Here is a 14,329-nt window from a genome sequence, read left to right as displayed (position 1 = left end):
ATAAATACAATCAAATATTATTCAGCAATAAAAAGAAGAGTAACATTCCGTTGTCTGGATATACCATAGTTTGTTTATTCATCCACCCACTAATAGGCATCTTAATTGCAATGTGAATAAAGTTGCAATAAACAACTATGTACAAATTTTTTAAGTGGACAATTTAAAACTCCTTTGGGTAAATACCAAGGAATATGATTGCTAAGTTGCATGGTAAGAGTATGTCTAGTTTTTTTAAGAAACTGCTGAACTATCCTCCACAATGGCTATATCAGGGACACCTACCTGGGTGACTCAGTGGTTGAGCGACTGCTTTCGGCCCAGGGAGTGATCCAAGAATCCTGGGATTGAGTCCCACATCGGGCTCCCTGCCCTGCATCTGTCTCTGCCTATGTTTCTGCCTCTCTCTCTCTCTCTGTTTCTCATTAATAAATAAAATCTTAAAAAAAAAAAAATGGCTATAGGGCAGCCTGGGTAGCTCAGTGGTTTCCTTCAGCCCAGGGTGTGATCCTGGGGATCAGGGATCAAGTCCTGCATTGGGCTCCTTGCATGGAGCCTGCTTCTCCCTCTGCCTGTGTCTCTGCCTCTCTCTTTCTTTCTGTGTCTCTCATGAATAAATAAATAAAATCTTTCAAAAAAATGGCTATATAATTTTGCATTCCCACCAGCAATATTATGGGAGTTCCTGCTGCTCCACATCTTTATCAGCATTTGTTGTTAGTGTTCTATATTTTGGCCAGTCTAATAGACATGTGGTAGTATCTCATTGTTGCTTTAATTTTAATTTCTCTGATAATATATGATGTGGAAATTTTTTCATATGCTTATTTGCCATCTATGTATCTTTTCTGGTGAGCTGTTAAGGTTTTTGGTGCATTTTTTAACTTGGTGGTTTCTTTTCTTCTTGTTGAGTTTTAAGCATTCTTTGTGTATTTTGAATAACAGTCCTTTATTTGATGTGACTTTTATAAAGACTTTCTCCTAGTCCCTGGCTTATCTTCTCATTCTTTCAACAGTGTCTTTTGCAGAACATAAGTTTTTAATTTTAATGAATCCCACCTTATCAATTATTTCTTTCATGAATTGCGCCTTTGGTGCTATATCTAAAAAGTCATCACTATGTACAAGGTCATCTAGATTTTCCCTACATTATCTTCTACAAATTTTATACTTTTGTATGACATTTAGGTCTGTGATCCACTTTGAGTTAATTTTTGCAAAGTATGTATGGTCTGTGTCTAGCTTCAGTTTGCCAGTACCATTTGTTGAAGAGACTCTCTTTGCTCCCTTGTACTACACCTTTGCTCCTTTGTCAAAGATCTATTTCTGGGCTCTCTATTCTGTTCCATTGATCTAACTGTATATTCTTTTGCCAGTACCACATTGTCTTGATTACTGTAGCTTGATAGTAGCAAATTTTGAAGTTGAGTAGCAACATGGCAGAAACTTGAATCATATTACTAAGCAGAAATCAATCTGAGAAGGCTACATACTATACGATTCCAACTGCATGACATTCTAGAAAATGCAAAACCATGAAGATAACAAAAAGATCAGTGGTTGCTGGGGGAATGGGGAGGGCAGAGATGAACAGGCAGAGCAGAGGATGTTTAGGGCAGTGAAAAATACAGTAATGGATATACGTCAATTATACATTTATCCAAATCCACAGAATGTATAAGACCAAGACTAAACCCTAAAGTAAACTATGAACTCTGGTTGATAATGATGCATCAATATAGCAAATGTACCACTCTGGTGAGTAACACTAATAATGGGAGACGCTATGCATGTGTGGGGATGGTGAAATCTCTGTATCTTCTGTTATATTTTGCTGTGCACTTAAAACCACTCTAAAAAAAATAGTCTCTAAAAAAATTGTTTTAAAGATTTGTTCATTTTGGTGAGGGGGAAGAGAGAGGAGAGAGGTATACTGTCCACTAAGCATAGAGCCCGATGCAGGGCTCAATCTCCCCATCCTGAGATCATAACCTGAATCAAAACCAAAAGTCAGATGCTCAACCAACTGAGCCACTCAGGAGTCCCTAAAAAATTTTTTTAAAGAACTGATAGGTTAGTGGAGGGGAGGGAGGGGAGGGAGATGAGGTAACTGGGTGATGGACATTAAGGATGGCACGTGATGTAATGAGCACTGATTATTATATAAGACTGATGAACCACTGACCCCTACCTCTGAAACTAATAATACACTAAATGTTAATTAATTTAATTTAAATTTTTTAAAAAAAATTTAAAGTGTAAACAACTTGGATTCTATAACCCATTTAATATAACTTGGGGATCTATTTAGGGAAGTTTGGAATATTTAGGAATATTGTATTTCATTTATTGAAGTATTTTAGATGGAGGGGATTAGAAAGCTAATGGCAACTGCTGTTTGATGGTACAAAATAAAAAATGTTTAACTATAAAACAATAAAAATAAAAAAAGAACTGATAGATTCTACAACATAAACTATGATTATCTATGTTCAGTAAAAGATACCAGTCACAAAAGACCATGTATTCTATGAAGTCCAGAAAAAAACTATGAACACTCTCTCCAGAAAGACATATAAGCACATAAAATATTTAAACACCACTTCAGGATTTATTTGACTATCTTACATTCCACATTCCATGAGCTTTCTGATTTATTTTTGCTTTATTTTTCACGTACATAAACATATCATGAATTTTCTTAAAGATTTATTTATTTTAGGGAGAGAGAGAGAGCATGGGGTGAAGGCCAAAGGTAGAAGGAGGGAGAGAATCTCAAGCAGATTCCCCACTGAGTGCAGAGCCCAAAGCGGGGCTCAATTTCATGAACCTGAGATCATGACCTGAGCTGAAATCAAGAGGTGAATGCTTAACCGAGCCGCCCAGGCACCCCAAACATATCATGAATTTGAAAGTATAGCCAGTGTAGCCAGTGTAAGGTTAAATGGATGGGAATTATGCAGAGAGGATAGGAAAATCACAAGTTGTTTCACTGCACACATACTGAGTCCCCACTATGTACCAAGCACCTGAACTGAGCTTAGATCTCACCTTAACCTGCCAATCTCTCCTAATAAATGTTACAAATTTGCTTCTAAACTTTTTTTTAATTTTATTTATTTATTCATGAGAGACACACACAGAGAGAGGCAGAGACATAGAGGGAGAAGCAGGCTCCATGCAGGGAGCCTGATGCAGGACTCGATCCCAGGATTCCAGGATCACACCCAGGGCCAAAGGCAGGCGCTAAACCACTGAGCCACCCAGGGATCCCCTGATTCTAAACATTTTTAAAGGGAAACCCCCTCTTTCCAAAATTAAAAATAATTTTGCATTTTTAGGGTCCTTTAAATTAACTCCTTATATTTGTTATCAATCATTAACATAAATGAGGAACGCACATAATAACACTAAGAAATAACATTAGGATTATAAGGAATAAATTTTCCTCCTCAAGGTAAAAACAAAGGCCACTGGAGTTACCTACTGTACAATCCTTTGGTCTCTCCAGAGACTTCATATCTAACTTTCAATTTAAGCACACTGGAAATGACTGCTAATGACATCTATCAGTTCTTGTCTTTTGTTTTCTTCATCATACATGGGTTTTGAATTTCCACATCAGACAGCTGCTCAAGGCCACAGTTCTATACAGGCAAATACAAAGGTGTCTCCTTTCTCATCATATTGGCTGCATTCCCTCTCCACTTTTCTATCAGCTCTCTTTACCTGATCCTTCCACCCTTTGGCATAAATTCCCATGATGCTTTCTCTGATGGACACAGCTGTCTCTACTTATTTTACAGTCCCATCATTGTATTCATACATAACTGAGGCACTCACAATTGTATTATACAAGAGCTTTTCAAACTACTTTGGAAATCAAATGCTTGTGCGATCAAAACAATATCCTCATTAGGGAGAGAATTTCCCATTCTATGTAGGCTTCAGTCGGTTCTAATTCTTCAAGAACTAGAAACCAATCACTGGAGAAAAAATGTGGCACAAGCAAATGGGCTACAATAAATACTATTCTCAGTGTGCCTACCGGCTCAGCTACATCTTTATAGTGCTCAAGCAAACTGGCTTATATACATGGGCTAGCCCAAATTGAGAGAAACATGACTCTTCCACCTGCTAAAAGTTTCAGTCTGGGTAGAGGAAGCGGGTGGGTAGAATATGCAGTAATTAAAGAAAAAGAAGCTTCTTTCAAGTTAGAAAATGGCTCATTTGTTCCTTGATCTTAAATATCAGGCTATGCTAAATTTTGTTCAATGTGTTGATATAAATCACTTTAGATGAAGCTGCTCTCAGAGACAGGAAGCTAAATTCCTTCATACAAATATTTGCCAAATACCATCAACTTTACCAACTCTACGTCACTCACATAAATCCAATCTCTAGGGTTTTCCAGTCAAGTAAAATAATATGTAACTAACAATGAGCTACTTCTTAACACAAATACAAATGAGGTATGTTACCATTATAGGTCCAGGATTCACAGATGGAGTTTGGGAAGAGCTGTCGTGGAATGCTACAACAGATAGTACTCAGAGGATAAGGAGAAAAATCACAAACTTAGGTGTCACTGCTATCAATGTTTCCTCAACTCTGTTTTTATGTAAACTATATGTTCAAATATAATATACATACAGAAGCACCCAAATCAACAAAGTGAACATATACATACATAAGCAGTACCCAAAACAAAACAAACAAAATCCCAGGACATTATAGAAATCCAAAAGCCCTCACATATACCTTTCCAGCCCTCTTCTCCTAAGCTGTGTACTATCCTGCCTTCTAACAACTATATTAAACATCTGTCCTCAAAAGATATCACTGCATTCTAATACACAGTTTATTACACTTATTTCTATATTTTATCCACAGAAGTGATAGTTGTACTTTTATATTAGCCTGTTATTCAATGTTTTAAGTAACATACATTTCAGATTTAATGAAATACACACTAAATAGGTGTTACGGCATCCTCAAATCATGAGAGCCATTTTATAAATACTACACTGAAAGAAGAGGTGATAATCCTAATGGATCAGGAATAACTAAAAATTCACTTCTGGGGGCCTCAACCCACTTGACCAGGACTTACTAATGAAACAGTATGTCACTTATAAAGCACCTCACTGCAATACTATAAACACTGCTGAGCCAATTAAATCTCTTCTTATAATGAACAATTCACAGAATAGAAGAGAGCCTAAAACTTTAATAATACTTATTTCAACTATTCAGTGGTCCAGCAATGCAGAGGAAAGCATTTAGGACTACATGACAAGCATGTCCCAAAGGGGGCACCTGGGTGACTCAGTTGGTTAAGCGGCTGCCTTCAACTCAGGTCAGGATCCCAGGGTCCTGGGATTGAGCCTCATGAAGTTGAACTCCCTGCTCAGTGGGGAGAGGCAGACTCCCTCTGTCCCTTCCCCTGCTTGTGCTTTCTCTTTCAAATAAATAAATGTCCCAAAGGATATCAACTAAAAAACAAAGAACAAAGGCATTAAGAAAGAGTAATAAAAAAAAAAAAGAAAGAGTAATAATGATTCACTCTCCCATTCATTTTTATCAGACTTCACTAATAGTTTGTACTTCCTAAAGGCTCATAAAACAGAAGCTCCTATTCCTAAAAGGGGAAATACTCCACAGATACTGGACAGATACTCAAGAGCAGTGACTATAAACACATAATTTTCAAATTTCAGATTTTCTGGATTTAGTCCAACACAATATGTAGGAGAAACTTCACTCATATATACATATATATATTCACTTTTTAAAATATCCACCAAACACTATTAATTTCCAGCTCAGACCTATATATAATTTTTCCTGGAGATCAATACTAATCCTAAATTAACAATTTTCTTCCTCATGTGATGACTTGTAACAGAGTTGCACTACATTCTAAACTATTCTGGCTAACTAAACATCTTGGAAAAGGACCCCCTGATACTGTGAAACCAGAAAACAGTTGTGATAAATGTTTTTCATCTTCAGCAAATTGAGTTTTATTCTTACAAGAAGCAAAAATAAACATCAGTTATATTTAAAGTTAGCTAGAATATAATGGATATGCTATATTTTCCATTTAGACTTTCATCCAAATCAAGCTAAATAACTTTGCTCTCAAGGAGATCATTGTCTAGTGGCAAAGATAGAACAAATAAACAGAAAATGCATACAATAACGTAGAAAGTTAAGTGTCTTAACAGAGGCAAAGATTACATGTAATAAAAGCATTCCCAAAGGGTGTTGAGTAATAGAAGAGGTCTGTAATCAAATAAACATAAGAAATACAGAAATGCAGTAAATAAATTTAAGCAGATTAAAATACCAGTCACCATTGCCATTCTCCAATAGGCAAGCATTTCCTGAGTATATTTGATGAGAGCATCCTGATTCCCACAGTATGTTGAAGGTCTAGTGTTCTGCCAACAGACTTTGGGCATTGCTATCTTTGGAAACTTAAAAGAAGGAGAGGTTGCTTTAAGCTAAAGGTGTCAGGAAATAGTTCACATTAGAACCAATACAGACACTGAGCCTAGAAATGCTGGATCAAGAAGACATTTTAGGAAGGAAAGGTGCTAGTGTAAAGACCAATTCAGACAGGAAAATAAAGCAACAGTGTACCTGCAAAGAAAGAGAATAATGGAGTTCAAAGTAAAGGTGGCATATGCATATGCATGAAAAGGAATAGTAGAAATAAGGAGTTAGCAAGGATATTGGATATTGATAAATGTTTTTGTGTGTGAAAAACCTTGGGAGTTTAGATGATAGGAAATGTACAAGATACATGTTCCTATTGGTCCAGGACATTTCTAATATACATGTTTACCAGACTTGATCAGAATTAAATTAAGTATGGCATTTGTTCAAATCAAAAGACCTCAGTTTTGATGATAAATTATATCATTTGGTAATGACTTTTGGAAAGGTATAAATGAAAAAGACTGTCCATGAATTGATAATTGTTGAAACTGGGTAAGTGCATGGCAGTTCATTATACTACTACTTTCTTTAAATAACAGTATGTACTTCCCAAAATTAAAAAAAAAAATTAAGTGACAGGAGATAAAATAGTATTTCTATGGCACTAGTAACTTAATAAAACAATATTTTCACCTTATCACTAAATGTTTATCAAATAAGAAAAATTATTAAAAATCAAAACACATATAAAAGGTAACTAAAAAATTATCTTCTTTCTGCAAGAACTTCATAATTTCAAGTAAGAATGAAAACTAAGAAGAATAGTTGCTCTTCTTTTGCTTAAAGATATTTTCATTCCTATTTCCACTATAAATGGTTTGGGAAGCTATAGTAAAAATTACAGTAAAATCCCAAGAATATATGAAATTTCTTTAATTGCATTATTTGACAATGTGCCGGTTTTTATACTCATTCTGCCAAATGATTCAAGAGTTTAATGTATTTGCTTTTTTCTGTCAGACAGAAAATCTGTAAGTGGACCCAAATCAGAACATTCCACAAATTCTTCTATTGCAAAATCTCAAACTGCAAAATATTCCTCCAGAAAACTGGCAAATATTGTCAAAAAACAAAGCTTTTTAAAAGATAAATTGTATTTATAGCCTATGGTATTATAGGTTTTTAAAAAAATTCTTATATGTAGGTCCTTATTCGAAGGGATACTACAATCCAATGTTTATAGCATTACCAACAATACCCAAGTTATGGAAAGAGCCCAGATGTCCACTGACTAATAAATGGGTAAAGAAGATGTGGTGTGTATATATATATATACACAATCTATAAATAATATTCCTATATAAATAATAAAGGAATATTATTTAGCCATCAGAAAGAATGAAATCTTGCCATTTGCAATGACAGGGATAGAGCTAGAGAGTATTATGCTAAGCAAAATAAGTCAGAGAAAGACAAATATCATATGATTTTATTCAGATGGAATTTAAGAAAAAAACAGATGAACATGGGGGTGGGAGAGCAAATCAGAAAACAGACTCTTAACTATAGCAAACAAATTGATGGTTACTGGAGGGGAGATGAGCAGGGGTATGGATTAAATGGGTGATAGGTATAAAGGACAGCACTTGTGATGAGCACTGGCTATTGTACGTGATGAATCACTAAATTCTACAGCTGCAACTAATGCTACACTGTATGTTAACTGAAATTTAAATAAGAACTTGAAGAAAAAAATGAAACAAATATATTTCCATCATCTGTTACATAACATTCATGTTAGTAGAAACAAATGTCATTCATATGTAAGAGATATACAATTAAAGACATAAAGTATATCTACATCATTTTATGCAAAATTTTATTAGACCATCTAAGCTTAAAAGCTACTGTTACCGTATAATTTTGTCCATTTTCTCCAATAAAACAGAGTACTCTAAAAGGTCTATTCTCATTTCAATGCATCAAAAATATTACAAAGCCTGCATAATTCAAATCTAATTATAAATTCAATACATAAATCTAGTTATTTTATGCTACTTGAAACAAGTCAGTCAGAGAAAGACAAATATATGATTTCACTCATATGTGAAGTTTAAGAAACAAAACAAATGATCAAAGAAGAGACAAACAAACAAAAAAAACCTTAAATACAAAGAACAAACTAGGGGGCAGGGAGGATGGGCGAAAGAGGTAAAAGGATTAAGAGTGCACTTGTTGGGCAGTCCCGGTGGCTCAGCGGTTTAGGGCCACCTTCAGTGTGATCCTGGAGACCCAGGATTGAGTCCCACGTGGGGCTCCATATATGGAGCCTGCTTCTCCCTCAGCCTGTGTCTCTGCCTCTCTCTCTTTCTCTCTTTCTCTCTCTCTCTCATGAATAAATAAACAAAATCTTTTTAAAAAAATTAAAACAATAAAAATAATTTAAAAAGAGTGAACTTGTTATGATAAGCACTGAGTAATGTATAGGATTGCTGTATTACTATATTGTACACCCGAAACTAATAGAACACTGTATGTTCTTGAATTATACTTGAATTAAAAAAATTTTTAAATCTAATGATTTTAAATTGTTCCCATATAATTAGTTTAATTTTTCTTTTAAAATTCTATACTGGGGGGAAGCCCCAGTGGCACAGCGGTTTAGCACCGCCTGCAGCCCAGGGCGTGATCCTGATCGAGTCCCACATCAGGCTCTCTGTATGATGTCTGCTTCTCCCTCTGCCTGTGTCTCTGCCTCTCTCTCTCTCTCTGTCTCTATGAATAAAAAAAAATAAAAATAAAAATAAAAATAAAAATAAAATAAAATAAAATAAAATAAAATAAAATAAAATAAAATTCTATACTGGGTATTTAATTACTGAAAATCTATATTTTGTACCTACTTCCAAAAAAACTACATTTTAAATGTGCTCTATAAGATAAAGATTTCTAGTAACTTATTTGTATTTATTAACTTCTCTTCAGACACTGATACCCAACACTTATTACAAAGAAAGAAACAGATCTATTGGCAAGTACAGTATCACTTTCAACATACACAGTCCAGTAGAGCCTAATGTTTAAATAAGGTTTAAATTTCAAGACATACGTTGTCATTTAAATAAACTATCTTAACATATAATGATTTGGAATTTTTTTCCTTCAATTTTACACTCAGCCGAGGCAGCAAAAGCTGTTAGTATGTTTTAAAAAGAAAAAAGAAAGTAGCTCTATGCTCCTGACTTTATTTTAAAAGGTAAAAGCAGCTACCAAGGAATATAGACTCTAGTGTAAAATTACTATGGAGTCACAACTGAGATATTTGACTTGCAGAAGCCAAGACACACATATCTTTGATTAATGATGAAGGGCAGAAGACCACTGATAAAATGTGAGATAAATGCTCAGGAAAACCTGGTATCTGAATCTGGCTGAGGTGCTCATACTCTATCCTGAATCACTGTTCTGTAGTCCATATATATGGAGGTAATGGATAGATTCACATATGGTTCCTTAGACACATTCTGTTTCTCTAATTGTTTTAATTATAATAATGAGTAATATAAATATATTAATGTATAAGACCTGTCTGAGAAGAATATGCTAAAATAGGCCATGTAATATCCAAAGTTTCCCATATTATATATAAAATACATTTGTGAATGAAGATGTTATTAATTAACAAATATATACTCAAAAACTTATTTTCTTACATATAGAATGTGACAATATAAGATCCTGCCTAATGATCTACATTTAATAATTATTAACCATAAATAAATATCTGATCACCATAAAATCAATGACAGCTGGATTAATGTACTCATTCATTCAAGAAATATTTAATGAGAGCCTATACTGTGTTAGTTTAATGTCCCAGGGGCTAGAGATATGAATGGTATACATTAGGCCTTGTGAGAAAACAAAAAATATTTCAGTAAACATGAACTCCATTATTATCTTTGTCGACCTCTGAGACACTATCACAAGTTCAAGGAGACAAGTTGTCATAATTCCTCCTCCTAGTCTACCAAATTATAAACTATGTTACAATAAATTATGAATTATGTGTTATATATTATATATGTTTATAATTACATATAAATGATACTGTATTAGTTATCTCAAGAACATGATCTCTTATCAGATAAGATAATATCTACTACCCAGGAGTTAATACATAGTAGATATTAAGTAAACAATTAATGAATAAGTATGTAAATAGTTGATATTTCAAGAACGACAGCAATATAGCCGGATTCTCTACTTGTAACAAAACAGATCTGTTCTAACAAAACCAACTCTGCAGTAAATTCTAACTCCAGACTTATTTGGACTCATTTCTCGGGATCTCCACCCTGTTGACCTGCCCTACAAATCTTAGACTTGCCTGCCCCTATAAGTGCATGAACCAAATCCTTTCATAAAAAGAATCAGCTGGCCAATTAGTGAGTATGTGTGTGGCTCCAGATTCTGTACTTATTCCTGCACTTTCAAACAGTACTACAAGTTGTGGGAGATGGAAGAAGAAGGAAGAAGAGAAAGAAAGACTGGCCCATTTCTCTTAAGTTTTAAATCCCTCAGGTATCATAATCCAGTTATCTTTTTAAGTAGGTTATGTTAATGAAGTAACTTAACAATGGCTTTGAGAGTAGGAAATAACTACATGAACCTAACTTAATCAAATTACTCACAAGGAGAAACTGAGGCAACACAGTACCAGGCTTGCTCAATAACAAGAAAAAAATGTGTTGTGGGTTGTAAATACATACCATAAAACTAGATAGTAAGTCAGAGATCCACGAAAACACAGGAATATCACAATAATTGAATAACCACAAAATACTGATGTTACTATTACAATCAATAAGTTTGATGATTCTATCAAAAGTATAAACTCAAATGCATATTATAGAAATAAACCAAGTTGATACATACTTGTGACAAAAAATTTTTTTGTGAAAGTACAGCTATCAAAGGCAGCAATTTTCTCCTGCAAGACTACAACGAGGATCCTAAAATTAGAGGGGAAAAAAACAAAAAAAAAAAAAAAGAATGTGAAATTCTGTAAGTTAAATCATAAATAAGCTAAATCATTAGATTTAAAGAAGTATCTACCAATGCAATTTAGGCAAGAAACATCAGCCTCTTAAAATGTAAAAACAGAACCACAAAATCCTTACCATAATCAAGAGGGACATGATTAGAAGAAGAAAAGTCACAGAACTACAGCTCAAAACATTATTTTCCTCTAAATAAAATTTTATTTGCATTCAGTATAAATCAAATAAATCTATCTTCATCAGGAATGTATGAAATCAATAAACTGCTGGCTATTTACTAAAAGTGTTTTTCCAGTGCTGGCTCAAAGTCATGGAATTAAACATAAAATGGATTTATGTACCCTGTCACTTAAAATGATTGCTGAATTTCCTAACACCAGAGAAAAAGAAAGAAAGCAAACTCAGATAACTGTTATTCAATATAAATGAGTCATTTCTGATTGACTCACTATATTAAAAATTAATCAGAATCCGTATGAACTATTATTTCTCCAGGAACCAAGATGCGTAAAAAAAATTAGGAAAATAATTTAGTTATAAAATATTTTATAATCAAATTTCTAAAATACATTCAAAATGTATTTTATTAATTCTGTTTTAGAGTATTTCTCCTGTATAACATTAATATAGAGATCCAAATTTCAAAGTTATTTTAATAATCAAATAAAAGATTATAATTGTTAAATACTTAACATACTCAGAGTATTTTTTCCAAATTTGGGGGAGGTAAATCTGAGTAACAGATGTTAATGATGAGTGGGGAAAAAAGAAAATGTTGTCTTTAACATCCATGCTTTATTAATCTTGTTCATTTGCTAATGCAGAACAAAATCCTTAACACAGCTGACAACACATAATAAATGATTCTGTCATGGCACTTAACGTAAGAAACCAACCAATCATCAGACCCAGGTTAAAAGGCTTAGGGAATCCATAATAAGAAGGTGACAAACTCAAATGAGAGAAATGCAGAAAGAGAGATGAAAAGGTATTCTTATAATCAAGCAGCCCGTCCCCATAATATAGAAACATACAAAATCATTTCCACCAGGATGGTTTAATTTATTATGAATATTGCAAAGTCCAAAAGACTGTGCCATACAGCTGATCTGCCAAACCAACTACAGAATTAACCAGGGAAAGACCTGGTGAATCAGGTTTGACATTTTATAAAGCAAAAGCTAAGCAGTATCCTGAAACCCACAGTATGGCTTTTCTTCTAACTCTTACCACATCTGAATTCGTGCAACTTCTAAGTGAAAAATCAATTTCTAAAAATTACATAAATCAACAGATTTTTTTTGTTTTTGAACATATCTTCATTTTTCTTAAAAAAAGGAGAGAATATGAACCTTTGCTACATCAACCAAATATCCAGAGAATTTCATAATCGCTTTTCATTAATGACATCTCATATTCATAAATCACCTTTGTCTGCTTTTACTCCTACTCACAAGTTTCACAATCACTACTTATGACTATGAAAAGATTAACTGAATTAATTTTCAAGTTAATTTATATCTGTTAAAATAGTAAATGTGCTCATTACTTCACGGCTAAAATTAAAAGTAATAAACACAAAAATATTTGTTATAAGAAAAGTTGGCCTAGGGATCCCTGGGTGGCGCAGCGGTTTGGCGCCTGCCTTTGGCCCAGGGCGCGATCCTGGAGACCCGGGATCGAATCCCACATCGGGCTCCCGGTGCATGGAGCCTGCTTCTCCCTCTGCCTGTGTCTCTGCCTCTCTCTCTCTCTGTGACTATCATAAATAAATAAAAATTAAAAAAAAAAAAAAAAGAAAAGTTGGCCTAACTGTATCATCCAGAATCACAGTACTTGGAACAAATGCAGATTTACTATAAGAGTTTAAAAAAATAATGCAAGAAATGCTTTTTTAAACTGTACTGTGTTTTTTCTATTTTCTAGTATATTTGTGTATTTGTAATACAAGTAAATTGGGATGTAAAAATCTTATTTGTACTTAACCTCCCTTTTCAAGTGTATTCAAGTCTCCGTTTGGCTAAAAATGCAAGTAATCTATTTTCTGAGAGCACAAAGGACACTTGAAGAAGAGCTTACATTATATTTTCCCAGGTTAAATATATTACCCACTGGATCCATCCATTCAATAATGTTGATTTTGAATAATTTGATGTGTCATTGGATAATTACATTATCCCAGCAATAATATTTCTGTTTCCTATAATTTTAGTTCAATATTACTTGAAATATAAATATGCATAATAATTAGATCTTCACTATGAACTGCACACTATCACTGAACAGCTTTTCTTTGTCCTATTTCATGTTTTTGTACTTGAATTCGAATACTTTTATCATTAGTATCAAAGCCCACATGTTCTTTTAGTTTATATTTGTCAGGTATGTCTTTACCTTTCTGAGTCACTCTTTGAATCCCTTTAAAATCTAACCAGAGAGTCTTTTATTACAAAATTTATTTTATATTGACACACCATAAATTATTGTGTTTTCCATGTTCCATGTGTTTGCTTTTTGATAAGATGTAAGATTTACAGTTTCCATCCATGACCTCGATCAAGACATTTACCACTGTAGGGCTGTAGTTTTTTCTCAAATATAAAAGGAAATGTTGGGGGGGTTTTTTGGAACAGAAGATTCCTAAAGCCCCTTCCTCCCCTAACGTTCAGTGGCTATAAATTAATTCTTCATTATCATTAGGTCAGGTTCAACCCAGATACAAGTATTTTCCTAGAGATTTCAACAAAACACATTTTAAGAAAGAAAAATCTATCTAGTCCAGGTTTTATCTTTACTATGAAATATAAAGAAATAACAAT

The 14,329-nt window shown here is 33.7% G+C and overlaps 1 protein-coding gene across 13 annotated transcripts in view; it reads right to left on the bottom strand.

The window, feature by feature from the left end:
• Positions 1-14,329, bottom strand: part of BCAS3 (BCAS3 microtubule associated cell migration factor) — a 592,168-nt gene that overhangs the window by 441,034 nt on the left and 136,805 nt on the right. For all 13 annotated transcript variants that reach the window (XR_012008696.1, XR_012008698.1, XR_012008697.1 and 10 more), the window contains exon 9: positions 11,386-11,462. Coding sequence is in view for 10 of the 13 variants with exons in the window: in XM_072779640.1 (XP_072635741.1) it covers positions 11,386-11,462 (77 nt within the window). In the remaining 3 variants the exon portion in view is untranslated. The remainder of the gene's footprint in view (positions 1-11,385; positions 11,463-14,329) is intronic.

Source organism: Canis lupus, chromosome 16 (genome assembly GCF_048164855.1).
Source record: "Canis lupus baileyi chromosome 16, mCanLup2.hap1, whole genome shotgun sequence".
Taxonomy (NCBI): Eukaryota; Metazoa; Chordata; class Mammalia; order Carnivora; family Canidae; genus Canis; species Canis lupus.
Note: the sequence above shows the minus strand (reverse complement) of the source record. Positions and strands in the feature narration are given on the sequence as shown.